Below are 27,958 nucleotides of genomic sequence, written 5' to 3' on the forward strand. Positions count from 1 at the left end.
TCATGTTGAATGATTTTTAAATATATTCAATAAGGTTGAAATATTCTTTAATTATCACATGACAAACAATAAAAGCAAGTATAAACTCTAAAATTAATCCAAAGACATCCTAAATATCCAGATTTTTATTAGGAAAGCCAAATTCCGATTATCGTGGAGATACCATATGGGGGTCTCCCACAATGCACCACAGTTAACACTGGACGTTTCCATAGAGATACAGTTGTGGATAGCAAAGCGCTAGCTCGATGAAGCTCTTTTATATGCACAAAGACAAGGTGACTGATTTAAAAAGCTCTGTGCGTGATGGTTTCCGTTTGCCTTCGTTGCTTTTTAGTCCAGCTTCCGTTTTAGTTTAATTTTGGCACTTTTGTTTTTCAGCTAGCAGTGTTTCAATAATGGCAGCGTCAAGCTAACAAGAGAAGGGACACATTCATTGTTGTTAGCAGCAGAATTAAGCCTTTAGATTGCAGGACAAAATCAAACTGATTGTACCGTTATTTTACATTTAATCACACATTTACGTGGTGTACACTGTCATCATTGCTGTGATCGCCTGTTTTTCCAGATAGGTAGCCAATTTTCAAACCTGTTGGTGATGAAATTTTTTCCTCCTCACTAAATGAAACCGAGAAGGGGATAATGATAAAGGACGTACGTTTTAGTAACATGCTGGAGGTAGAAATATACACATGAGCACGTTTTGGTTCGTCTGTTGTTAAGTAACTTAATCTGTTATCTTACAGAGTATTAGTTTATATAGTTTCCTGTTATTTTTCGCCATTGGATGAGCAAATGTGTATTTTATGCTTTAGTGAATGGAAAGAAAAATGCCTCCTTTAGTCTCTTAGAAATCCCTCTGAATTAAAACCTTTTGTTTTTGACACAGCAGTAGCAGAGATGTCTGAGTTTGCTGAGGATGAGGTGGAGTTGCAGTCCTTGGTTAAGCAGTTTCTGAGAAGCATCAGTGACAAGATCTCTAGTGCTCCTTCACCTGAATGTGCTGAAGAGATCCTTCTTCACCTAGAGGAGACTGACAAGAACTTTCACAAGTGAGTCCATCATCAAACACCATAGCATTAAATGTAATGACTGGATCTAATAAAATGGGCTTTGTTATGTTTCTATGGGTATGTGTTCTTTGTGTTGTTTTTAGTATATATTTACAGTATAGGTGTGACTTGGTTACTTCTCTTCTTACAGTTATGAGTTTGTGAAGTACCTCCGTCAATATGTGGAGAATGCTTTAGGATCTGTGGTTGAAGAGGAAACAAACAACTTGACCAGAGAAGATCGACAACATGCAATTGGCTCGGGACACGACACTCTGATTCACGCAGTGACACAAAGGACTAGATACTCAGCTGAGTGAGTGTCTCTGAATATCTTTAGCATCTTTTTCTATTGGCCCATATTCATCATGTTTATTGTGTTTCAAACCTACTTCATTGACCCTCCATACTTTCGGATATACTGGAAAACTCCAGAACTCAACCTTCTTACTAAAAAGAATTTCAAATGCAAAACTTTGTTTTTTCTTTTGGCTGCACCTTTTAGGGTCGCCACAGAAAATCTGCCTCCATCTCACCGTATCACTTCCCTGATACCAGCTATCTACAGGGAGTGCAGAATTATTAGGCAAATGAGTATTTTGTCCACATCATCCTCTTCATGCATGTTGTCTTACTCCAAGCTGTATAGGCTCGAAAGCCTACTACCAATTAAGCATATTAGGTGATGTGCATCTCTGTAATGAGAAGGGGTGTGGTCTAATGACATCAACACCCTATATCAGGGGTGCATAATTATTAGGCAACGTCCTTTCCTTTGGCAAAATGGGTCAAAAGAAGGACTTGACAGGCTCAGAAAAGTCAAAAATAGTGAGATATCTTGCAGAGGGATGCAGCAGTCTCAAAATTGCAAAGCTTCTGAAGCGTGATCATCGAACAATCAAGTGTTTCATTCAAAATAGTCAACAGGGTCGCAAGAAGCGTGTGGAAAAACCAAGGCGCAAAATAACTGCCCATGAACTGAGAAAAGTCAAGCGTGCAGCTGCCAAGATGCCACTTGCCACCAGTTTGGCCATATTTCAGAGCTGCAACATCACTGGAGTGCCCAAAAGCACAAGGTGTGCAATACTCAGAGACATGGCCAAGGTAAGAAAGGCTGAAAGACGACCACCACTGAACAAGACACACAAGCTGAAACATCAAGACTGGGCCAAGAAATATCTCAAGACTGGTTTTTCTAAGGTTTTATGGACTGATGAAATGAGAGTGAGTCTTGATGGGCCAGATGGATGGGCCCGTGGCTGGATTGGTAAAGGGCAGAGAGCTCCAGTCCGACTCAGACGCCAGCAAGGTGGAGGTGGAGTACTGGTTTGGGCTGGTATCATCAAAGATGAGCTTGTGAGGCCTTTTCGGGTTGAGGATGGAGTCAAGCTCAACTCCCAGTCCTACTGCCAGTTTCTGGAAGACGCCTTCTTCAAGCAGTGGTAAAGGAAGAAGTCTGCATCCTTCAAGAAAAACATGATTTTCATGCAGGACAATGCTCCATTACACGCGTCCAAGTACTCCACAGCGTGGCTGGCAAGAAAGGGTATAAAAGAAGAAAAACTAATGACATGGCCTCCTTGTTCACCTGATCTGAACCCCATTGAGAACCTGTGGTCCATCATCAAATGTGAGATTTACAAGGAGGGAAAACAGTACACCTCTCTGAACAGTGTCTGGGAGGCTGTGGTTGCTGCTGCACGCAGTGTTGATGGTGAACAGATCAAAACACTGACAGAATCCATGGATGGCAGGCTTTTGAGTGTCCTTGCAAAGAAAGGTGGCTATATTGGTCGCTGATTTGTTTTTGTTTTGTTTTTGAATGTCAGAAATGTATATTTGTGAATGTGGAGATGTTATATTGGTTTCACTGGTAAAAATAAATAATTGAAATGGGTATATATTTGTTTTTTGTTAAGTTGCCTAATAATTATGCACAGTAATAGTCACCTGCACACACAGATATCCCCCTAAAATAGCTAAAACTAAAAACAAACTAAAAACTACTTCCAAAAACATTCAGCTTTGATATTAATGAGTTTTTTGGGTTCATTGAGAACATGGTTGTTGTTCAATAATAAAATTATTCCTCAAAAATACAACTTGCCTAATAATTCTGCACTCCCTGTATATATCCTCCCTTACTGCCATGAAATTCCTCTTAAAATAGAATTGCATTGACTGTCTTCTCCATCTTCAACATCATTTTCCCAATAAATTCACTATCCCCCTGGGTAAATGGTCTGGTACTTCTATACTGCTTTTCTGCTTTGTATTTATTTTTTAAATTCATTTTTGCCCCTGCATCCTGTCCAGCAGTGAGGCAATCAGAATTGTTGTCTGAAGGTCAAGAATATTAGAATATTTTATTTTGATTTATTACAATCATAACGAAGAAGACCGGTGGACGGAAAAGGAAAAGACGAAAGAAGTTGAGGAGAACGTTATGGAGAAGGATAGGGAGAGAAAAAATGAGGAGAGAGAGAAAAAACACTGAGAATCTGCTTCAAGACCTGGTGAGGGAAAAAAGTAACACAGCAGAGAAACCACAGCAACAGCTAACATATGCATAAATAACAGTAAATAATGAATAATACATTTTACTGAACAGCACACAGTACTAATAATACAAGATATTTTTAGAGGCAGCAGCCAACTACAATAGTGTGTCTGTGAGTATCTGTTTGTACACCTCTGTGCGTGAGCACGCTTGTGTTCAAAAGGTATCTTCATGGAAATGTCTAGTGTTTGTGTGGGACACCACAGCCCTGCCCCCCAAGAATCACCAATGCATTAGTGGGTGGGGGCACCAGCCACTGGCAGGGCATGTGGCAGGGCCATATAGGCCCCCACACCTGACCTGATACACAAACAAACAGGCATACACAGACACAAGCATGAATTCACTACCATGGAGACACGCTGAAAAAATGAATGCAGTACACACACTCCCCATACACACTTTATACTCTCAGGTCCAGGCACCAATGCCTAAAGAGGGGCAATCAGCCCCTAAACACAGGAGATGGTCCCTTTCGCTCTTTTCTGCTTTAACTGAGCACTTTTTAAGCGTTATCACACACACGCAGAAATCTTTCTAACATTTGCACACACACTCTGATGGAAGCGTATAGGCAGGCGATCAAGCTAGCAGCCTCCAGATTTGCATGTGACTCACTTTACCTCCTGAGCCACAACTACCACACACACATGCGCTCAGCTCCATCTCAGCTGTCCAGCCTCAGCTGTCCTGTCGATGACCTTCACTCTGTCACCTCTAGCTCCACCTCCTGACTTTTCTCTTAGCTACCCTTTCTAATCTGAGCAACATAAGTGGTCTTACTGCCATCTCATACTCTAAACCTACCTTTTTATTAAGGCTGCTACCTTAATTCTCTTCTCCACCTACTCCACCTTACCTGCACACTCTCTCCTTACCTTTTTTTGTGCACTCCCCATTGATTTGGATCATAACCCCACCTCTAGTACCTCTATTCCTTGCATCACCATTCACCTTTCCATTTGCCTCACTCGCTCACACATTTTTTTCTGTCTTGATACCGCTGACTTTCATTCCTCTTCTTTCTACTGCACATCTCCGTGTCTGTAGGCTCTCCTCTACCTGCTCCCCACTCTCAATACAGATCACAATGTTGTCTGCGAGCAACACAGTCCACAGAGACTCCTGCCCAACCTCATCTGTAAACCTGTCCATCACCACAAACAAGAAGAGGCTCTAGTACAAATCTGTGTCCTACATTTTCATATAAAGCTGCCACCGGTGTTTTTGTACACAGGGGACATTTTGGCACTTCAAAAGAGGTTTTAGTGAGATTCAAAAGATAAATGTTAAGAACTGAAAGTGGAAAATGGGACTTAAGAACCTCTGCACATGTCCTTAATAGTAATTTGTCAAATTTGTACAAGCAAATACTTGACTTTCTGCTCTTAGCTCATTTCTCATCCACAGTCTCTATATTTTACACTGAATAAGCCAACTAAACTCCACTGTTTTGAACCTGTCAGTGACATCTTGGGTTTACTGTTTAGAGCCTGGGTGTACCGAACTCTCATGGTGACTTTAAGTAGCAGTTGGATTTAGTTAGTTGTATTTAATTTCAGTTTTAAGAGAACTTACTGTCATGTGTAGCCATCTCCCATAATCCCATTCTTAGCCAAAACCCTGGATTAATGTTCTTTAATAAGAAGCTATCCAAGGCCATCAAATGTATTTGTGGTATTAAAGTTAAGTTGTCAGTTGGCGGTTATTTTAAAAAGTGGATAAATCTCATTTGTATTTACAGTATATTTCTTTCTTTTTTTCCATATTGGATAACTGCACCATCCAATCTCAGCGCTGAATTTCCCTGCTTTCAGCTATAAATTGATGCAGTAATTACCTTTCACTTGAGTTTCATATGAAGCAATGTTTAGGCTTGCTGTGACTCATGCAATCATATTGGTTGACCTAGTTTAGCTCATTCACTTTCTCTCTTTATGACAGGTACCAGCAGATGATACACACCTTAAAAAACACCATGATAACAGTTGTGGAGTCTTTAAAAAACAAGTCTGAGGAGGACCAGCTGAGAAAGGAGGAGACGCACCAAGAGAAGCAGCATAGGCAGTCCAACATCCAGTTCACTGACAACTGCTCTGACAGTGGCTCGTCCTTCAGTCGGGTTAGAGAAAACTGCTTACAAATGATGCCAATAAACGCTTGTTTTATTAATTTTTTGCCTTTATGTTGTATTCTGGCCCCAATTTCTGGATGACATTAATTTCACAAGTTTCTTTCTTTCCATGATACATGGAACGGGGGTGAAAATCAATCTTTAGACATAGAGTGAAGCTGTTTTGAGAGATATTTTCTTTTTGCTTTTTGGTGAGTAATGACGCTTTCCCCCCCATTTCCTGTCTTTTTTTCATTCCCAGAGTTATGGATTCTTTAGACAAGAGCAGCTGCAAATTTTGGCTGAAAAGCTTGACTCCAGCAAGCCCAAAGAGGTAAACAACTTAGACATATCTTTTGGTTTTTCTTTAGGTCACTGGAGGATTCTGTAGCACAAATCCATCTTTCCCAGTTAGATGATCAGGTCTCTTCAAAGAGTTGCAGGCAAGAGCGAGAAAAATGTCCCTTTAATCTTTCCGTAGATTTCTAATCAGGGTTTTTTTTCTTTGTCTTAATCTTTTAACTTGACATTATCTTCACATTTATCCATGTTGGAAAAACTGGAGATGGTCTTGTTTAATTTTGCACTTAAACTGATTTTGAATCAGTTTGAGTGAAACGGTCGCTGTTTGTTGGCACAGTTAGCACTTGCAAGTAGGGTTGCAAGTAGACATTGGTTTGTGTAAAGGGTTAACCAGCTAAAAGGTTACGAACCACTCCTCGGCATAATTGGCAGTGTAGTCCAGGTGCTTGATGTGAGTCTGTGTGTAGGTGCGTTGGGAGGCTCTGAAGGTCCTCTGCCGTGCTCCTACATCTGATGTGCTTAGCTGTGAGAGCTGGAGCAGCCTGCGTCTGAACCTCTGCGTAGCTCTGAGCGAGCCGGATCCCGACCTCAGTGTGAGTCCTGAGCAGCCTCATCTGCACACTGCAGTAAAATAAGTAGCATTAATCATTTATTCATTAATAAATAAATCAATAATAACCATGTTGTTGTTATTAACGATTTTATGCTTTATAATTGAACATTGAAAAACCTGTTCCTCATTCCACGGATCCTTAATCTTCTTTCTGTTCTTCTCACTGAATTTTCTTATCATTTAGAACATAGGTATCATTGATTGGTTATATAAATGGCTGTGAATGTATGTTCACGCGTGTCATCTCACCTCTGTCAGGATAATGCGCTGCGATTCTTTGCTAAAAGCCTCTCATCCTCTCCTCTGAATGTGACACGAGAAATTTACACAAGCCTGGGTAGGTAACTCTCAATGGACCCTTCTGGGTTTTAATGTAGTGTGCTGGACTGTTGTGTTTGAATTAAACAAAGATGTTTTTTAAAAAGTAAAATAAAAAAAAAAGTATATCTTAAAGGGTCACTTGTTTATTTACAGAGCAAATGAAAAGCAGCTTGTTATTCAGTGACACATGGGAAGTAGTTTTGGTTTTATGTTTAGATGGAAGGAGATGTTTGGTTTGTGGATTTTATGGGACGAGGTTACTTTCAGGAAATTTCCAAGCAGAAAATGCAACTGTACTAATGTGATCCATGTTACTTACTGTATCTTTGAGTGGTTGTAGCTCACTGCTATACATCCAAAATCCATATTATCTTGTGTGGCTTGTAATAAGAATTTGCCTTTGAATGTGCAGCTAAATCTGTGGAGTCAAGTTTTCTGTCCCATAAGCTGAGCTTTCCAAGTGGCTCAGCTACCATTGACGTTAACAGGCCTGAGATCAGTCGTCTCCTCAAGCAGGTACAGCAACTTTTCTACAAGAGCTTCTTAACTATATCATGTCAAAAATAAAGTGCACACACTGTTTTTCTCTCTGTGTGTCTTGTTTCAGATTCGACTGATGAATGATTTTCAAAAGGAGGTGACTAACTTCTGGATACGTCATCCAGAGAAGTAAGTTGTCTTTATCTTGTTTCTTGATTGTGTGCCCAACCATCACGGACTATCCAGATGCTACTTTTCAAATCTGATGTATAAAAAAAAGAACACTTAGTACGTTTTTAAATGATTCATTTTAAGAGGGTGTGAAATTTGACCCACAAATACATATCACTTAATATACGTAATTATTTATAGAATGATGGAACGGACTGTGAACTTATTTTGTGTTTTTGTTTCTCGACCTTGCTTATAGATACATGGAAGAAGTTATAGAAAACACCTTTTCCCTGCTGTCCTTCCATCACGAACATGGCTCACCAGGAACTGAGAGAGTCCTGGAACCAGTTCACTTACTGGCTTTACTGGATGTAAAAGCCACTTGGTTTAAAAAGTGGATGGTGTGTATGCCCACAGTTTCAGATTTACACAGACTGAATTTTTGTATGAACCGCTGTGTTTGTGTATTGCATTTTAATGTTTTGATCTCCATCCTCTCTTGTTTATATTGCACTCTGTAACGTATATTTTTTCTGGTTTTCTCCTGGCCTCTGCCTCCCTCTCAGCATGGCTACTACAGCAGGGCTGTGATTCTCAGACTCCTGGAGAGAAAATACAAGTCTGTGGTGAGTGGTTTACTCAATAATAAGGATCTTTCACTGCTTTGTACTTCTGAAAGGTCTGAGACAAGAGGGGAGCAAATGAACATCAAAAGGATTAACCCGAGTCAATACTGGATATTTGAGGACAGTACAGATAGATATTATTAGGGATTTTTTTTTTTAAAGTCAATATCAAGATATTCTCTCTCACATGCTTTCTGTCCATATATATGCATATAGTTGGAGCTAAATTAAAAGGGAATATATTACCATCTGCTAAGCTGTGATACTACTCTCTGTGCTTCAAATGATACTGAGTGCTCTGTAAACACTGCTGGACAAAATATGTCTTTACAACATTTCTAACTGACCCTCACACATTTCTTTGCTTTGTGGTTGAATAAAAGACATTTTTTTTCTGTTGGTGCATATTTGACAACAAAAATCCTGAAATTATTATATCTGTGAGATAGTGGCTGATAGTATCAGGCAAACATTATATTGGCCTGGTTCTTGGGTCATCCAAAAGGCATCAAAACTTGCATCTAAAACAGACATTGTGCTCATGAGAAAGCAAAGCTGTGATTGGACCAGAGGAAACTGGTGAACTGATGAAAATCTTGGTTTTTCCCAAACAAATCCATTTACCTGCAGAGCCCAAGGGTGACCTGTTTCCATATTGAAATGCTGTAGTCAGCCTCCAAAAGTTGATTCTGTTCATCTGGACGTAGCGTTTTCAGTGGGAGAAACGTTTCGCCACTCATCCAAGTGACTTGCTCATTCTCAGCTGACTGCAGGTTTTCCCAATCTTATAAACAGCACATTTGCATAATGACAGAAAATGCTACAGTCAGCATTTTCTGGTTTGGTTTTTGGGCCTTATTGAGAACCTTCTCCTAAATTCTACCTTTACTAAGATGTAAACTTGTTGAAAAGCTAAAGAGATTTTCCAAAAGACTGGCTGTATCTAACTGCTTCTGACACCTCCTATGAAAATGGTCCTGTTTGTGTCATTTTGTGGGGTGCAGGTGTAAATCACAGCCAAACAGTTCAGTGTACTGGTCTTTTAGACAAAAGGGCACAGAACAGGAGTGGCACTTTGACATTCAAGAATTGGTCTTTTTTTTTTTTTTTAGCTCAAACCTCCCTTTTAACTGTGACTTTAGAAGAGTTACTGTGGAATCGCCGCTGAAACTTTCTCTAAAGAAACTGCCAATATCTTTCTGAAACACTGTAAGCCTAAACTGCTCTTGCATCGCAGGGCATTAAAATTCCCCACAGTGCTTGGATTTAGATTAAAAGCATGGCTTCTAGTCTTAAATCTCTTGATTGGATAAGAGGAGGTTGCACTGAGATTCTGACTGAATTTTTAAGTAATTGTTCAGTTTTTGGCCTGTTTATGACAGTAGTCTACAAATTTGGCAATGCACATTAGCCGTCGTCATTTTATTCAGCTAATTTAACATGCTTAGCATCCGAAGCAACATGCATTATATCTTTTCTTTCACAGGCTGTAGCAGCTCTTCAGCAGTGCATCAAGTACAATGAGTCCTGTGAACGTTTCACAAATGAGACAACTGAGTCAGGGGAGCAGCGGAGCATTGGCAAGTTAAAAAAAAACAACCACTCCCTAATCTCATTATTTCTTCATCAGGTTTGTGTACTCTCTCAGGCATATTCAAATACCAAACTTCACTCTGGGCCTCTCCCTGTGTGCTAAGCATCAGCACATTTGCAGTAATGCTGATTTAATGTGTCTTGTGAAACAAACCAAAAAATAAAACTCTCAGAGTGAACTACTGTGAAAGTCTAATGAGAAAGTAATGCTTCATTTGAAGCCTTTGAGTGTTCGTACCTAGACTTTGCCATCATTTATTCAGCTTCTTTTATGCACAGACATTAAAACATAGGTGGACAGAGGAAAAATGGTGGAAAGGACAAGTTATAACACTGACAAATTGGCATAGCAACACTTCAGGAATACATTACATATTACATGACGCAGTCCAGTTTTGAATGACGTTCTCAACAATGTGTACAAACAAGAGGCAATACTGGAGATTATCGACAGCCCTTTGCATCACCATTAAGTGTTTTTTTTTTTCTCAAATTTTAGGAAACATTTTTTAATGAATTCCTTCTAACTTTTTTACGAAATTATCTGTTTGTGTCAAGTATTTGATAAATTAAAAATAACATGATAATTATAGAGTAACATGGACATGGTGCATATCCATTTGCAAAGCTACGTGCTAAAATGGAATAAACCAGAATGAATACAGGTGCAGATGGGGCATAAGGGAATGCAAGTGAAGCCTGTTATCTCCTGTAAGCCAGCTGGCTCCTTGAGACTGAACATTGTGACCTTGTCTTGGATAAGTTGCGATATGCCAGTTCCCTCGCCACTGATATAGTCCTCATAAAAGACATAGTTTTTTTCCGAGCTGTGCCTCTTTTGGCTTTCTGCTCTCTAGAGACACTGCAAGCCTGACACATTTTTTCACCTGTCAGTCTCATTGTAATTCTGAGGCCTTTGATATGAACAGTGTGAAAACTGTGTCCATCTCAGTGCTGCCACATTTTTTTTCCACATTGTTTTCTTCTCTTTTTCTCATTTTAGTTCCTTAAATCATCTGTTACAATATCAGTAATATATTGTAACAATGTATCACTTTGATTTTTCTCTTAATGTTTCAGGTTTGGTACAGAGGAGTGTTTATTCTGGAAAAGAGCTCGAGTATTGCTGCTTTGTTCACTCTCTGTGTGTCCTAGGGAAGCTCATCATCTACACCAATGGAAAAAAGCTCTTTCCCATCAAAATAAGGAAATACAAAGGTTTGATGGTGCAGGATTATGTTACATAACTCAACATGTCGTCTGTTGTATCATCTTGACACTGATCTTGAGAGTTTATTGCCATGTACAGATCGTCATATCTCCTTTAGTAGATGTAATCTTTATAGTGCAGGACTGTGTCTGATCAGCATGTATAATCCTCCCTCGAACAGAGATTTTAGCCCTCCACCCCACTGTAATTACTAATAAAGTTACATAATAGTTACATTTCACTTAGTCAGTTGATTAAAGCAGACTCATCATCTGACTTTCCTGAACTGTAATTGATTTACTAATTAATAACTCCTCTCAGGACATTCGTGTACAGTCAAATCACCCCTGTTTTGTAATTTTATCCAACATAGGTTACACAACTAGGGTGTTGACCAGCAACTCATGGATAATGACCACATCTTCAAGTGTTGACCTGGATACCCTATCTGTGTGTTATAGTTTATCACCTCCTAAAGCTTTCACTGCAGTTTTTTTAAAAACATGTACTATGACATTTTAAAATCTAAGTGCGGTATTCTACCAGGATTTTTTATTTTTGTATTTTTGTGAGAGCACCACTGACGCCAGGTGTTCACATATGTAGCTGTCTGGAGTCTGGAGTTCAGTATAACTTCAATTCACTGTCCTGCCACACAGTCGCAGTCTGTTCTGCCTTCAGATTTTTAGCAGTATATTCAGTGTTTAGTGTTTTCAGTTTAACATTTTCTTGTTATAGTTATAGTTTTATTTAATATAATGTATATATAGTTATACCATGGCGCTTTATGTACTCATGCTACGACTATACAACACTATAATAATAATGAGAAACCAAGCAATAAATTGATTCCTTATGAGGAAGAATTCGGTGAATGTGGGGAAACAAGAGAATCTCTTTTTTAAGAGTTCTTCAGGTTGTCTCACAGGTTACAGGGGGAGACAAAGATGTAGAGAGAAGAGATGAACATAGAAAGAAAGGACACAGTGTTTGAACTGTAGACCATCTGCACCTATAGGATGGTACTGGGAGATGAATCATTCAAGGTTAATGGCATGAAACAGATGCACAGTGAGAAAAGGAGAGATCTGAATATCTTTTTCTTAGTTTTCTTAAATGTTTTTAATTTTCTTTTTTTTTTCAGAACAAAGTCCTACTCCCAAATATTTTCTTTTATTTAAAGTTTTAGAAAAGCAGAAGCTCTCTTTATTGTAGTACGTGCAACCAGGAACTGTTGGTGATATTTAGGCTTGTAATGAAATGTCATATTAAGACACTTTTAAAAGTCTGTGGATACTAAAACCCACTGTGCACATAATATGTTAAGTGAACTACACACAAGGGGCTGATCCTTGTCTCTAAGGTTACCTTAACTTTTGATATGGACTATTTCCTTACCCACCTAATATTTTTAGTCGCTGTCTAGACACGGTGACTATCAACTGATTGATTGATTTATTATGTCTATTTCAGATCCTGTTACCCTGACAGACCTCGTTGTCATCCTGCTTAACATAATGTATAAACACCCTAGACCTCTGGACAGGGATTCCTCACACACAGGTAGGGCATGCATACGCACACGCGGGTATATAGTAGAATTTCAGCTTCCTTATTGGTCTCTGTTCAGATAGGAGAATTTCAAATCAACTGCTGAGGTAGGTTAGTGACCCAACGTATGAGATGGAAAAAACTCCTCGGGCCATATCTTTTATCTCTTAACCTTGTACTGAGTCGTGTAGTACTTAATTTGTCTCCTTGAAGACTTTATTGCCCCATTCATTCTCATGAATTACGTTAGAGAAATGTTGGTCCAGTGATCAATGTTGTTCCCCACCTTGACTTTGTCAGAGGGTAATCTCCTTTGGCTGAGACAGAGAGTCATGCTGACTAAGACAGATATTTATATTAATATTTTACCTGCTGTCTGATGCAGATCACATGAAGCATTCTTGAGATTGTATTTTGAGCAGCAATATGATACAGCACAGTGCACTCTGCGACAGATTTAGTCTCGAATGGAGGGTAAGATGTTTGAATTTAAAGCCCCATTAGGCTAAGTTTCCAGCTATAACACAAACATGACTTGTAAATCTTCACTTTTGTAATTTTCTCTTGTTACACAACATTGAACTCTAGTTATACGTGGCTTTTAATAGTCTTAGAGTTATGTGCATGTAGTATTAAAAGCAACAACATTCTTATAAAGATTGGTCCCAGATATTCATTTATGATCCTCACAGACATCATCTGTGTTCTCTGTATCTTTGGGCATGTATTGGCATATATCAGAAATAAAGTGCTTCTCAAAAGCGCTTTACTTGTTCCACAGTTTGTCATGTTAGAGCCTTAGTCCAAAATGGATTCAATTAATTTTTCACCTCAAAATCCTACACATAGTACTCCTTAATGACAAAGTGAAAAAGTTTGCTTAGAGTTCTTTTGTTTATTAAAAATATAATAACAAGAATATACCACGTATTTAAGTATCCACAGTCTTTGCTCGTCACTTTGTTAAAGCGCCTATGGCAGCAGTTACAGCCTGAAGTCTCTTTGGGTATGATGCTACAAGCTTGGCACATCTATTTTTTTTGCAGTTGCTCCCATTCTTCTTACCACAACCTCTCAAGCTCCATCTGGCTGGTTGCATTAGTACACAGCCATTTCACAATAGTTCGCTCAAGGACATTCACACAGTGGTCCAGAAACCACTCCTTTGTTATCTTGTCGTCCTGCTGGAAAATGAACCTTAGACCCAGTCTGTGTTCAGAGCCTTTTGGAGTACGTTATCATTAACTACGTCTGAACTTTTCTTCGTTCATCTTTCCCAGTTCCTGCTAACAAAAAACATCCACACCACCATGCTTCAGTGTAGGGATGTTATTGGCCAGGTGATGAGTGGCACCTGGTTTCCTCTAGACATGGCGCTTAGCATTCAGGCCAAAAACTTTTGTTTCATCAGACCAGATAATTTAGTTTCTCCGGGTCTGAGAGTCCTCCAGGTGCATTTTGGGAAAAAACTCCAGGTTGGGTGTCATGTGTCTTTTACTGACTGGCTACTGTCTGGCTACTATATAGGCCTGGTGGACTGCTGTAGAAATAGTTGTTCTCTTGTAAGGTTCTTCTCTCTCCATAGAGGAATGCTGAAACTGTGTCTGTTTGAGGTGAAACATGAATTTAAGCCATTGTGGAATAAGGCTGTGATATGAGAAAAAGTCGGTGGATATATGCATATCTCAAAATAGTGGAAATACAAGTTCATTGGCCACTTTGTTAGGTACAACTTGCTAGTATTGGCTTGAATCATCTTACTGACATGAAAGCAGCACAAAATGGTCATTGATTGCATATTTAGGTGATCTAAAAGTGTAAACCTAGTGGGCAGATATAATCCTAGTGGGTATTAATGTAATTAGATGATTTCATATGCATTTAATTCAGCTAATTAATGTCGTTAAATGCATATTAATTCATTTACTTTCGGTAGGTTCAGACGTCCTGTCGCCCAGCACCCTTGTGATGGAGGTGCTTTGGATGCTATGTGAACAGACAGAATGCGCTACAGAGTGTCTCTATCAGACTCCAGTTATAGAGAAGCTACTAACTCCTGTTATAGCGCTGCTCAATGGACAGAAGGTCACAAGCATACGCACACACACACACACACACACACACACACACAGACACACACACACACACACACACACACACACACACACACACACCATTTGCAGATTACAAAAAAGGTTTTTGATTCATACAGTTTCAAGTGTAAAGTGTCCAACCATGACTTTCTACTCATAGTAAATAAGCATGTAAACTACTTTCCTTTTACATTTTTAGTGCAATAATTTTCAAATGGAGACTCCTCATCTTAAGAGTAACATAGCTGTCCTCTGCGTAAGGACTTGTCATCGTTCAGCCTTCCAGAAAATGGAATTACAGAGGCTTTGGTTATGAAATGTAGTAGTTTTTTCTTCAGTTCCATTATTGTGAAAGATAAATGTGTTATTTCAGTGTTGAGTATCTGTTCAGGTGCCAATTTTTCTGAAGCAGTTGGTAATTTTGTGTGTTTATTTTCTGTGCTTTGCAGGCTGAGTTAAAGTCTCCTGCAGCAACCCTGAGTCTCATTGCAGATATTCTGGCTCGTATTGCAAACACAGACAGAGGATTAGCGCTCTTCTTATTTGAGAAGAATCTCGTCGCAGCCCACAGTGAGAGGTGAGATGTTGTGATTAAATTCGCAGCGTCGTTTTGTCGTTCTTGATAGTAATGAATAAATTACATTTTCCTAACTTAGCTGGAAGATTTTAATACAGAGTTAAATTTGCATAGCAAATCCTGCTTTTTCTGCACCGAGAGCAGATTGGAACATGAGGCTGCTGCTGGTTTGTGAGCAGCTGGGGTTATATTATACTGCGTTATATTCTGTTGCCTGACAATGACTAGTCTGCACTGTAGTTTCCTTCAGTCTGTCCAGAAACACATTCTATTGTTGTGAATGACCAAGAATGTATTTACCAACCACCTATGGCTTCACTTCTGTATGCTAGCTCATTAAAAATGTGAGTGTATGAAAGTGCTTTGGAGACCTCCAGTGTAGGCATGTAAAGCCACAAGTTGAAATTGCTATACTTACAATCTAAAAATCTCATGTTGTGGCTCTATAATAAACATTGTCTTTTTTCACCCTCGTCTGCAGAACCTTTGCTGCTCATATCATCGTACAGTTCACCCAGAGGCTGCTCGACAAGGAATTGCCATCGTTGTGTGAATCTGATATGCCCCATTCATTATGTGGAGCCTTTATTTTAGTTTGTCGGCAGATGTACAACACCTGCGAGGGTCTGCAGGTTCTACGACCCTACGGCCTGCACAAAGCTTTAGCTGCTGCGTGGAAAAAGGTACATGTAACTAATTTGTGCTATTTGCAGAGACTTTATTATTTGACGTGGAGCTATTATAGATTCAAAGATTCAGGATTCAAGATTCAAAGTGTCTATTGTCATGTGTTCAAAGAAAAAAATGCATTTCTTTGTGCAATGAAATTCTTTCTTTGCTGTCCACCCACAGATGCTGATTAATATATACAATAGAAATAGAACAGACAAAATACAAATAGTACAAATAAATAAATGAAGACAGAAAAGGAGACAAAATATTGAAGTGTGAAACAGAGATGTGTGCAAAAGAGCTATAGCTTAATAATTAATACAGGTTAATTATTATTACTGTTCAAAAATAGTTCAGCTGTTCAAGAGTCTGACAGCAGTGGGGAAGAAGGAGTTGTTGAGTCGGGATGTTCTGGATTTCACACTTCTAAACCTTCGTCCCGATGGCAGAAGTGTGAACAGTCCGTGTTGGGGGTGTGTGGGGTCTTTGAGGATGGAGGCAGCTCTCCTCTGGACTCTGTGATGGTAGATGCTCTGCAGAGAGGGCAGCAGAATCCTCATGATCTTCTCTGCAGTTGTTATTACTCTCTGCAGGCGTTTGCTGCAGTAATCCAGCTGGTCAGCGTGCTCTCCACAATGCAGCTGTAGAACTTGCTGAGGATCTTGGCCGACATACCAAATTTCCTCAGCCTCCTCAGGAAATACAGCTGCTGCTGCGCCTTCTTAACCAGCTGTGAGGTTTTCAGTGTCCAGGTGAGGTCCTCAGAGATGTAGACGCCCAGGTATCTAAAGCTGCTCACCCTCTCCACTTCAAGGCCCCGGATAAACTGCGGCTGGTGAGGCCTCCTCTTCTTCCTCGTGTCCACTATCATCTCCTTTGTCTTGTCAGTGGTGAGGGTGAGGTTGTTGTCCTCACACCATGACACCAGACCGGCCACCTCTCTCCTGTAAGCCGCTTTGTCCCCTCCAGTGATGCGACCGATCACTGCAGTGTCGTCTGCGAACTTCAAAATAATGTTATCTTTGTTGGAGGTGACACAGTCGTGGGCGTACAGGGTCTAGAGGATGGAACTGAGGACGCAACCTTGTGGAACTCCTGCGTTTGTAATAATGCTGACTGAAGTCCTGTTGCCGATCCTGACGGATTGGGCCCTGCCAGTCAAAATGTCCAGTAGCTAGTCACGTAGGGTGGGGTGTAGGCCGAGTGTTGCCAGCTTGCGAGTGAGTTTGTGTGGGATGACAGTATTGAAGGAGGAGGTGTAATCAACAAAAAGTACCCTGATGTATGAGTATTTGTTTTCCAGATGGGAGAGGGAATAGTGAAGGGCAGCAATGATGGCGTCTGACGTAGACCTATTGGGCCGGCGGGCATACTGCAGGGGATCCAGAGTGTCTGTGATGTTGCTCTGGATGTAGGCCAGCACCACTCTCTCAAAACACTTTTCAATGATTGGAGTGAGTGCAACTGGTCTATAGTCATTCAGGCAGGTGGCTGGGCTTGTCTTGGGGAGAGGGATGATGGTTGTGGTCTTGAAGCATGTGAGGACAGTGTTCTGGTTGAGGGAGAGGTAAGAACCTCCGCCAGCTCATTGGCACATGCTTAAAGGGCCCGTCCCGGGATGTTGTCTGGTCCTGCTGCCTTACGGGGGTCGATCCTCCTCGGGGTTTTGTGCACCTGGTCTATTGAGACCACTGACGGGGGTGGGGGTTGGGTGGTCTGGGGGTTCTGGCAGGTCCTGGTGATCTGGGGGGTCTAGAGGGTCTGGGAGGTCTTGAAGCGGGTGTAGAATGTATTGAGATCATCCAGCAGACCGCCTACAGAGCTGATGGTGCTGGTGCTGGTGGTGGCCCTATACTCTGTGATGTGCTGCAGGCGTTGCTACATCAGGACTTGCCATCCAGCTTCTCTCTGTACTGCCTCTTAGCCACTGTGATGGCTTTCCTCAGTCCATACTTCGCAGCTTTGTACTCCATCTCATTCCCTGATCTAAATGCGAGAGACCGAGTACGCAGCATGTGCCATACCCGACTGTTGATCCAGATCTATATATTATTATAGAATAATATATGTAAGATTACAGTAGTGGATGCTCATATTATGGGCAACCAGTCAGAAGAATGTAGGATTAAAAGGAGGATGAATAGCTCTGTAGAGCTGTAGGGGTGCACCAAGGCCCAGTATAAGACAAATGAGGATTAATTTGAACTTTGAATCATGTGAAACTTTTCTGCCCAAACACAAAACCATGTGTGCTTGGAAATAAACCAAACTCTACACCAGCTTTTCTTTAATAAATCTTGCTTTGGTAAAGGGAACAGTTTATAAACACAGTGCAGTGGGGTTTTTTGGATCACAAATAATACAGCAGTGCTTTACTGTATGGAAAGTGCACTCAAGAATTTCACATCCTGCTGTTTTGCTGACTTGAAACAGTTTAAAGAAATCCATTTTATTTCATCAAACATGTTTTTTTTTATTATTATTATCTCTTTTATAAGAGAGACTTGACCCAGGTAGCAGATAAGCTACATATCATAAATGCAACACATAAAACATTATACAAATACCCACAACAAAAAACAGTAGTGTTGTATAAGGAAACCAATCACGTCTTCACCACAATGATACTGCCCTCAAAGTTAACAATAGATGTCGATTTTTTTCATTTCCAAGATGTGATTTAAGAAAATGCTGTTTTCCCAGATATGTTACTTTTAGAGTATAACTGTAAATATAACAAATCCAGGAGACATTTGCTTGACTAACTGAGCCATGACTGGATAAGAGATGATGGCCCAACTCAGTTTCTGAATCTTTTATCTAAATATGTAAAGGAGGGGTGTCTGTATGTAATGATCAGATCCCTGGCTAGAATATGTATGCTGTATTTCATTTACTTGATGAATGCCACGTTCTCGCTTTATTCAGTCAACACAGCTTGAAAAGCACCATCATTTCATGCAAATGGTGGGAATTAACTAACCTTTGTAATGTGCTTCATTTAGTTCTTGGAATGGTGTTTCTGACTCGACACAGCATCAGTTATCTTTAATCTGCAGTTTGTGTTTCAAAGCGAAACCAGAAAATATGCAAACAAAAATGAAGCTCTGCTGCAGTTCATTTACAGGGGCGTCATAGAGAAGGTTTCAGTGGCGCTGTTAGCATCCCTGGGTTTTTGTCCTAGTATGTTGAGTTTTTGGTTGCTTTGTGTATTTTCCGGGTTTTTCTTTATGTATTGATAGTCTAGAGTTTTGTTACCTAATTCTGCTCTGTGCTTTGCTTGTATTCTACTTCAGTTTTGCCCCCTTGTCTCCTGTCCTAGACTCACCTCCGTAAAGCCCCTGTAAATCAGTATAATCTCCATCGAATTTCCCAGAGGAACCCACCCGAGGGATTAATAAAGTTCTATCTTATCTTATCTTATCTTATCTTATCTTATCTTATCTTATCTTATCTTATCTTATCTGTTTGGTTACTTTTCTGACTCTGTGTCAGTTTGTGTTTCTGTGTTCCTTTGTTTGTCTAGTTTCTGTGTCCTGTCTCCCCAGTCTGTCACATCTCATATGTAACCAGTAAATGATCGAATCCAATTAAGTCTGAGTTTCTGTTTTTTCTATTTTGGTTCCCGAGCTCCAGCAGTAAAGCTGTCTGAGTTGAATTCGTGTCTCCATGTCTGCATTTTTGATCCGGAAGCTATCAGCCACACCTTGACGCATAACAGGCAATCCTTCTGTCAAGCTGCCCAGTGACTGGTAGTGCCTCAGTAGCTGTGAAAGCAGTTCCGCCCCACAACCTACCTGTTTATTTTCAAAACATCTGGTATAAAAATTAACGTGTATGAGACATTGTTTTATTACTTTATTACTGTCACAAAATGGATCGTGTTCCTTTGAAAGTCTCAAACGCATGCCCATATTTGTTCAATGGAGAAACAAAATGCAGGTTTAATCCTGACTGACAGTGGGATCAGCTGATGCTCCATGTTTACTCACCTTCTTGTTTCATGTTAAGCAAATGAGATCCTGGTGTTTAGAGCACTTTTTCAGTCTGTCAAGAACCAAGTAAACAAATGAACACATTCTGTGGGATTTTGGATTGCTTAATTATTTATTTATTCGTTCTAATTTAAGGATGTAAATGTGGTCTAATATTTCAGGTGATCCTCATGTTCACAAACTCAATTTAATATAGAGTAATTAAAGTATGATTAAAGTATATTGTGTAATAATACTTTTTTTAAAACTTTATTTCTAGACCAGCTCGCTGTCAGAAAGGGTTCAGACTCCAGTACCTGGAGCTGGCGCTGGATCATCTACCCAAGAGCTGCAGAACATGTGAGGCCGCACATCGTAAAATCCAACTTTAAATAATTTTACAAAATGTCTATATTTATTACAGCAATGAATGAGGACACCATCCAGTAAAATACAAGAGTATTGGAGTTCAGCTGTATTTAATCATGTCTTTTTTTCAGTGTATCTTCAACAAGAAGTAATCTAAATAAAATACTATAGGACACCATGTAAAATCGAATTGTAATACAATAAAGTGACTCTATAAAATGAAATTGCCCCAAGAGTTTAATAAAGCAATATGAAACAAACTAAAAATGGATAACTAAAAGTAGAATAAAAACAACATACACAGAAAATGTCAGATGATATTAAATGGCTCACAGTAAAGTACAGTGGTATCTAAAAAATGTCTTTATGTGTAAGGAATTGACTCCTAGTGATTTTAATATTGTGTTTCTTGCAGTGGGAGGACAAAGCACCATCATTTTTCTGTCTTTCTTGTTTGTGAACAGGCTCATTTGGGAGGAGACATTATTGGACAGTCTGTTGAATTTTGGTGCCACTCCAAAAGGCCTTCTGCTGCTCCAGCAGACAGGAGCCATTAATGAATGTGTCTCCTACATGTTCTCTCGCTTTACCAAAAAACTTCAGGTAATAATGTACTTAACTGTTCGTAGTTAATTTGTGGTAATTGTCCTGCTTGTGTTTCCATCATACTAATTATGTACAGTAGTGTATCTCCAGTTTGCGCGCATTTTGATTGTGTTAAGCTTGAGGTTTCCTGAGCCAAATGCTCTGTAGCAGCACTCTGCTGCACATTAACACAACTACAGTATATAAGAGTAGCCACGTGGATGCTGCCAAATTCAAATGTAGTCACTGAGAGGCCAAAGTGTAGCAGTGACGAGATCAAGTGGGCTGTTGGGGAGTGGCATTATAAATTGATTTGCTCCATGAGATTCATATTCCTCCAATCAAAACGGTGCCAGCAATGCAACGTCAGATTTAAAATAGCATTCTTTAAAAATTGCACGTGGTCACAAAACGAGTCATTGGGTTATAAAGGCACTGTTAGTAGTTTGAGGTTATCGTCCTGCTTTCATCAGGGTGGGTTTTCATGTCCTGATAAGCACTGCTCATGACATAGTTACATTAATGTTTTATTGCATTTTATGGAAATCCTTTGGCAGCCCTTATTGATCCTATCAAAGTGCCAAAGTAATTTCATGCCTCTCAGAATCTTCCGGGTCATGCTGACTTGAGTTAGAGAGATACAAAATGAATAATCACTGATGAGACAAAAAAAGAGAAAAGAGTGATTATTGGAGTGCGTACAAATATTTGTGCAGAAACTATGGATGCACATTGTATTAAGGATTTATGTTGTATTATTCCCTATGCAGCAGGCATAATCTTTGTCAGCTTTATTCATTCTGCTGGCTCATGTCATCAATATCATAATTCATTCTTCACAAGATGTGGTAATTTGTTGATCCTGCTCCTCCTTAAGGCCACAATCATAATTCCCGAGGACTCCTTAGTATTCACAGCACCCTGCTCGACACTGAAACACACTTTCTAAGATTCAAATTGTAAACACACATACACTCAGGCTTGCTGCAAACCTTAGCTGATCCCCTGTGGGCTTAATTTACCGCCATTGTTTACGCACTATTGTAATTGCTTCTCTAGTTTAGCATTTCAGTTTAATTATGGCATGTAATTATATTTTGTCTATTTTTAGTTGTGGCATTGTGTTGTAATTAATGAACAGCCTGCACACTCCAAAATCAATTTACAATTTGATTTCTCCACAGCATGTTTAGCTACATTATGTTGTGCCTTTCCAGAATCCTAGATTTACTTACACATCTCCCTTTATCATACATTAGCACTACATTTGACCTAAACCTTTTCCATCCTTTTTCCAAACACTCATTCATTTTTTACCTGATGAGCAAAAACTACAATAGTGAAAGGCTGAAAGATTTCTAGGGGTATGAGATTTCTGTGTGTTTTCTGTAGGTGAGCAGCTGCGAGAAGTTTGGCTACGGGGTGATGGTGACACAGGTGGCAGCAACTGCTCCGGGAGTTGTGGCTCTGCACAGTTCAGGTATTAATGCAGTTACTTGGACACAACAAACACTTGTCAGCTGTGATGCTCAAGGCTTATATTATAAGTTGTTGTTTTTGTGTTGTCGGTATAAAGGAGACTTCAGGCAGCTTAGGGAGAAATGTATTTGTCAAACTGTTTTTGTCTGGGTAAGAAAGAGTAAGAAGAGGCGTTTTCTTTTTTTCTTTTTGTTTTGGAAGGATTAAGATGGTGTGTGATGTGAGCATCATTCAGGCAAGAGAAAATGTGATTTTGTTGTCAGCAACACATTTACAAGTAGCATGGTGAATCATAGATAAATGGATTCACATATCAGTTGTATACTGATACTAGGTGTATCCATATGCAAAAGGCTCCAGGAAATACTGTACTCTTGTCAAAAGAGGCCAAAAAATGAAGCCAGTGAACAAATATTTTAATCCTGCATTCTTTCTATGGGCCAGAAGGGGCGACTCAACTGGTTATGGAAAAACAAAGTCTGATTTCTTATCAGCCCTTCGCATATAACAGCACCGCTGCGCTCTGAAACCTATTCTCTCTAATGACTTTAGCCACGCAAGAACAGTTCCCTGCTGTGTTGAGCAGCGCTGGCTGTGGAGCACTCATGTGTTCCATGATGTGACATACGTTTGTGCCATCGATAAAAAGGCTGACTGACAGAAAGAAGGATGACCTCAAAAAGTGATATAGTCCAGGCAGAGCTTACAAATTATGGGCCGTTTGCTAAGCTTTCTATGTGAGAGAGCCATTCTGTAAGAAAAAGACTCTACTGCTGACTTGATCTATGACCACTGAAAAACAGTTTATGATTTCCATCACTATTCAATCATTAAATTTTTTTGTAACATTACCTTTTTGTAGATAATGTTAACCTTCCAGTCAAAAACAATACTTTAAGGAAGGCCTGCAGTGTCATTTAGAAGTCTACATTCACCCCCAGCTTGTCACCAAGACCCAAAGCATCTGCTTGAGGTTTCAGAACTGGACTTCGCTAATCAATGGGTGCTGTTAGGGGGCTATGTCCTTGTTTTATATACAATACAGTACATTCCCTGGGTTATACAGCACTGATATGCAAAGATTAATTGTATATCTGTAACTCTAGAACTGCAGTACTTGCAGTTTTCATAGTTTAAATTTGTCATTGTACTCTGTTTGCATATTCTTCTTCTAAGTATAAAATCCCTTTTGTTATATTTGTCTTGTTAATTTAACTGAAATACACTGAAAATTGCTCACAAATTAATGTTTATGTGTCAATACAAATGCAGCTTTTGTTGCTGGGAGCTTCCCGTGATGCACTGACTATTTCTTCTTCCATGATACTAATGTTATGTCTTTACTTCATCATTTATGTACTGTAGTGTATCCCCAGTTTTCCAGTGAGGGCTGCATACATTTTGGTTGCATTAATGTTGTTATCCAGCCGTTACGTGCAAGCTTGAGGTCGCTGAGTCCAATGTTCTTTAACAGCAGCACTCTGCTGCACATTTAAACAACTACAGTGGAAAAATATAGCCAATCAGAAGCTGCAAAAATGTAGTTACTGACAGGCCAAAGTGCAACAGAGAAGAGATCAAATGGGATCAAAGTGAGTGGCATTATAAATTTACTTCCTCCCTAAGATTCAAATCCTCCAATCAAAACAGTGCCAGCAATGCAACGGCAGATTTAAAATGCCATTCTTTAAAAGATCGCACACAATAACAAAGTCAGTCGTTTATTTATTAAAGCACTGTTAATAATTTTAGTTGCTGCGATTTAAAATAAATGTTGGTACAAAACATTTCTCCATGTTCTGTCTCAGGCTTTATACGGGCCCTGGTACTAGAGCTGTGGTCTGTTCTTGAGTGCAGCAGTGACGACGTCAGAGTGGTCCGTCCCAAACCAACTCCCATTGACCCCATAGATAGGAGCTGCCTTAAGGTATTGTGTGTGTGTGTGTGTGTGTGTGTGTGTGTGTGTGTGTGTGTGTGTGTGTGTGTGTGAGAGAGAGAGAGAGAGAGAGAGAGAGAAAGGGAGAAGGAGAAACTTCCTGGAGCCCAAAATGCCCCAATTTTTAGATATCTACATGATAGTACAGACACAGATTTCTTAGAAGTTTTGCTTTTCCATCATGTTTTTAGCTCACTGGTTACAAAGGTGTTTAAATTGATTAAAATTAAATTGATTCCAATTATTATTGACTCAGAATAGTGGTCCATGTGTTGCTGTGATACCAGCAGCCATGTAGAAAACTGACTTGTGAATATTCATATTTAAGAAACTGGCAATAGTGATTTTGTTAACAAGAAAGGCTTTTTTGCTCAGAACTGATTGGTTTATGGGTATCTGGGAAAATAAGCCTTACTTTCATAAGACTGCATTTTTAGTTATGTTTTTGGCAGAATTTCTCTCAGGAAAGCTTCAACATTTCATTTGAAGCTCCAGTGTGCGCCTGTCTGTGTGTGTCTGATGCTTGGCCTCTGACAGCAGCCAAGTCATCTCTCTCAGAGAGACTAGCCAAGTGAATACGGACAGCCAGTGATGTGTAAACTGTGTCCTGCCACAGGCGACTTTAAAGCCTGCCTTATCAGTGGGTTATACATATATGCTGAGCTCAAAGGAAAACTAAATATACACATACCAGTATTTTGGTGAATTAACTCGAGTCTTTGCTTTAATCTGTGCTAAGTACAGTAGGAGGTTTGGTAGTACATATGAAGATAAGGAAGTACACACATGCACAGAAACATCAGAAGACACATGAAAGTATAGAAATTTTTATTTTAGAAAAAAAAATCCATCGTATGTTGTTTTTTTCTTTACGTTTCTTTGAAGCTGTTTAATATAATCTAAGTTGTAGCTCGTTTGTGCAAATGACTGTTTTTTTTTCCTTTGATGCTTTTGATGATATGTTTTCCCTCTTCCACCAGACCCAGTGAAAAGCGCAGGGAGCTTTCCTGTAGTTTAATATTCTTCAGGCTGCAATAGGTTTCTGCTCAACCACTCTGCTCAGAATTGTGTATATATGTCATATTCAGTTTTGAGAGTGTGGTAAACCATGTTTTATCTTTGCAATCATAAATTCTTTTTACATTTTGTTTTTCTTTGAATACTACAGATAGTATTTGTCATATTATCTGTAGTGTTTGTAGTTGAATAGTGTTATATTGTTATTATGTGTTAGGATTTGATCAATCCATGACGTGCACAAATGCATTCACAGTGGTCTTTAAAAGCAAATCCATTTTTCTCTCTAACAGCTTCTGTATCTGTTTTACTTTCCTCTCTTCAGTCCTTCCTGTACTTGGTCAACCTCCTCTCTTCTTCCCAGTCGGTGTGGGAGTTGCTGGGCCGGCAGCCTTTGGCCAACAAAAGCGAATACACCCTGAGGGAGATGCCAACCTCCATACCTGTAAGCGTTTTTTTTTCTTCTTTTTTCCCCCACACACTGCAGTTCTTTTTTCATCCATCTGAGGGCATGTTTGCACTTTTTATTTGGCCTCCAAACACCACCCACACATTTGTTTTACTTCAAACGCATTCAAATAAACCCCCCTCACACTGAGACTGATATATGTTCTCCACCTTACACATTGTAAATTCCCACACTGTTTTCGTTTTTTCACCCTAACTGCTGCATTCTTGTTCAAAGCCTCTCATTTTACTCCACAGGATTTGATTGACAGACTGATTGCCGTGAATTCGGATGTGAAGATTCATTCTCTCTTCCGCTACGAAGAGAGTCACACATTCGGCCTGAGGTGGGATTGATATTTTTTTTTTCATATTACTTAACATCAGTGGGGAAGCACACGATATCGGATTATCACCTGGTGACTGCACACACACTTCAGCCTCTGGCAATAGGAGACTGGCATGGTTCTTTATACTTTGATTACCCAGCATTGAAAGGCTGATGAAAGGATTTCTCTGGATAAGAGAGAAATAAGCTGGGCTGTGTGTGTGTGTCTGTGTGTGTGCTTGTGTATTTCTATGAGAGCAGTGTGAGAAGGGTGGTGAAGGAGTTGAAGAAATTTCTATAAAACGAAAAGGTGTTTCAGATTTGATTTTAGTTTTAAGGTTCAAAGTAGAGATTGGCTTGCAGTAAAGGCTGAAGTTAATACTGAAATACTGAGCTGAGAGGATTTAATAATGCCAGAGAAAATCTGCATTTTGTATCTTATGGGCTAGGTGTGCATTACAACAAAGATGTGTTGTAAATGTGTGTGAGGAGAAATAAAGCAGTGTGTCTGAGCTAAAGAATGCTTTGGTCGTTACATACCCTGGTACATGCGTGTCTTTGCACAGTCCTCCGATGGCAGCTGTGCATCCCTTTTCCTTTTTAAAAGCTTTGTGAATCACAATAGCTTCAGCTTGTTTGGAGTTTCGCTGACTCACTCTGTCTGTGCCTGTCACTCAGCCCACTCCTGCTAACATCCTGAAGCAAACTGAAAGGAACAAGATGCTCTGTTCATTTACCACCTGGACTGATGGAGTAACTGACAAACTCTGTGCTCTTCAGTGGCTTGCTAAATTTGGTAAATATAGCCCTTTGCCTATAATCTGCCATGCTATTATTTAGTTACTAGAGTACTTGCTTTAAATCAGTGACTCTCAAACGTTTTCTCGTCTGCCCTACTGCAGAAGCTAAAAAACTTCAAGGCTTTTAATCAGTGAGCCAAAAGAATACATGTAAATGGTAAATAGTCTGGTTCTTATATAGTCCTTTTCTACTCTACTCTACAACTCATTCACCCATTCACGCAAACAGTTCTATACTTTCTATGCATTGCAACTTGGAGTTAGTATCTCGCCCAAGAATATTTTTGCCTGCAAAGTGGAGCAGCCAGGGTTTGAACCATTAACCTTCCAATTAATAGATTAACTGCTCTCCCTCCTGCAATAAAGCCAGCCATGTAGTAATATGTGTAGTATTGAAGTTTAATTTAAGTAAAATAATATCCAGGATTATAGTTATTTAAGCTGCTTTCACTTCAAATTTCTGCTCTGCTCCACTTTTGGGGCCTCCCCCACAGTTTGAGAACCACTGCCTTAACCAAGCAACATCTGGAAAAATGTCCTATGTTATTTTGTGCGCCTAAAGAGAGCAAGCTCAGTGTTCTTTGAAGTTATGCTCATTAATTGTTAATTAATTGTAAATGTTTGCTTGAGAAATTTGGACAGTAAAAAAAAATCGATTCAATCATCAAAATATCTCTAATATAGGAAGTAAAGGCATCTTAGGTAGTAAAGGTTTAAAATATACACACACACACGCACACACAAACAATTGAACCCAGAAGGCTCATTACTAACACATCATCACCTACAATGTGACTGCTTCTGTTTTCATTCGATCTTCTGATTATCCTTTGCCTGAAGGGATATGACAGCGTGGTACATGAATTGTGCTTTATTGATCCCAGAGGGGAAAATTGCATCACTAAAGCAGCATTTACACAGGAGGACACTCCTCTGATTAATAAAAAAAAAGTGTATCAAAGACAGAAAAAAGTAAGAATAAGAAGCATAAAAAGTGGCAGATGAGCATAAAAAAAAAGTTTTATTATATTGTTAGGGCAAAATATATTTAATACAGATATAGTGCAGTATACACATTATTTATG

General features: G+C 39.5%; 1 protein-coding gene and 1 pseudogene across 4 annotated transcripts in view; one reads left to right on the forward strand and one right to left on the reverse strand.

Moving 5' to 3' along the window:
• Window positions 1-199: 199 nt before the first annotated feature.
• tbc1d32 (TBC1 domain family, member 32) overlaps window positions 200-27,958 on the forward strand; it is a 115,825-nt gene continuing 88,066 nt past the window's right edge. For 2 of the 4 annotated variants that reach the window (XM_086264881.1, XM_086264884.1), the window contains exons 1-23: window positions 200-278; window positions 890-1,052; window positions 1,204-1,368; window positions 5,557-5,734; window positions 5,988-6,059; window positions 6,496-6,621; window positions 6,900-6,978; window positions 7,375-7,478; window positions 7,570-7,631; window positions 7,873-8,017; window positions 8,183-8,242; window positions 9,729-9,822; window positions 10,916-11,053; window positions 12,519-12,608; window positions 14,533-14,681; window positions 15,139-15,266; window positions 15,748-15,949; window positions 20,193-20,272; window positions 20,746-20,884; window positions 22,259-22,346; window positions 24,154-24,272; window positions 25,624-25,743; window positions 26,004-26,092. In XM_086264881.1, the coding sequence (XP_086121007.1) occupies window positions 901-1,052; window positions 1,204-1,368; window positions 5,557-5,734; window positions 5,988-6,059; window positions 6,496-6,621; window positions 6,900-6,978; window positions 7,375-7,478; window positions 7,570-7,631; window positions 7,873-8,017; window positions 8,183-8,242; window positions 9,729-9,822; window positions 10,916-11,053; window positions 12,519-12,608; window positions 14,533-14,681; window positions 15,139-15,266; window positions 15,748-15,949; window positions 20,193-20,272; window positions 20,746-20,884; window positions 22,259-22,346; window positions 24,154-24,272; window positions 25,624-25,743; window positions 26,004-26,092 (2,579 nt within the window). In that variant the 5' untranslated portion in view covers window positions 200-278; window positions 890-900. Of the gene's footprint in view, window positions 279-395; window positions 679-889; window positions 1,053-1,203; window positions 1,369-5,556; window positions 5,735-5,987; window positions 6,060-6,495; window positions 6,622-6,899; window positions 6,979-7,374; window positions 7,479-7,569; window positions 7,632-7,872; window positions 8,018-8,182; window positions 8,243-9,728; window positions 9,823-10,915; window positions 11,054-12,518; window positions 12,609-14,532; window positions 14,682-15,138; window positions 15,267-15,747; window positions 15,950-20,192; window positions 20,273-20,745; window positions 20,885-22,258; window positions 22,347-24,153; window positions 24,273-25,623; window positions 25,744-26,003; window positions 26,093-27,958 lie in introns of those variants that run through there. The other 2 variants (XM_086264882.1, XM_086264883.1) reach the window with 2 other exon arrangements.
• LOC147312973 (uncharacterized) lies at window positions 16,292-17,911 on the reverse strand (annotated as a pseudogene).

The sequence above is a fragment of the Aulonocara sp. 'chitande type north' Nkhata Bay genome, linkage group LG15 (genome assembly GCF_057382095.1).
Source record: "Aulonocara sp. 'chitande type north' Nkhata Bay isolate Kocher_YH1m ecotype deep benthic linkage group LG15, A_spYH_male_GT1.1, whole genome shotgun sequence".
Lineage (NCBI taxonomy): Eukaryota > Metazoa > Chordata > Actinopteri > Cichliformes > Cichlidae > Aulonocara > Aulonocara sp. 'chitande type north' Nkhata Bay.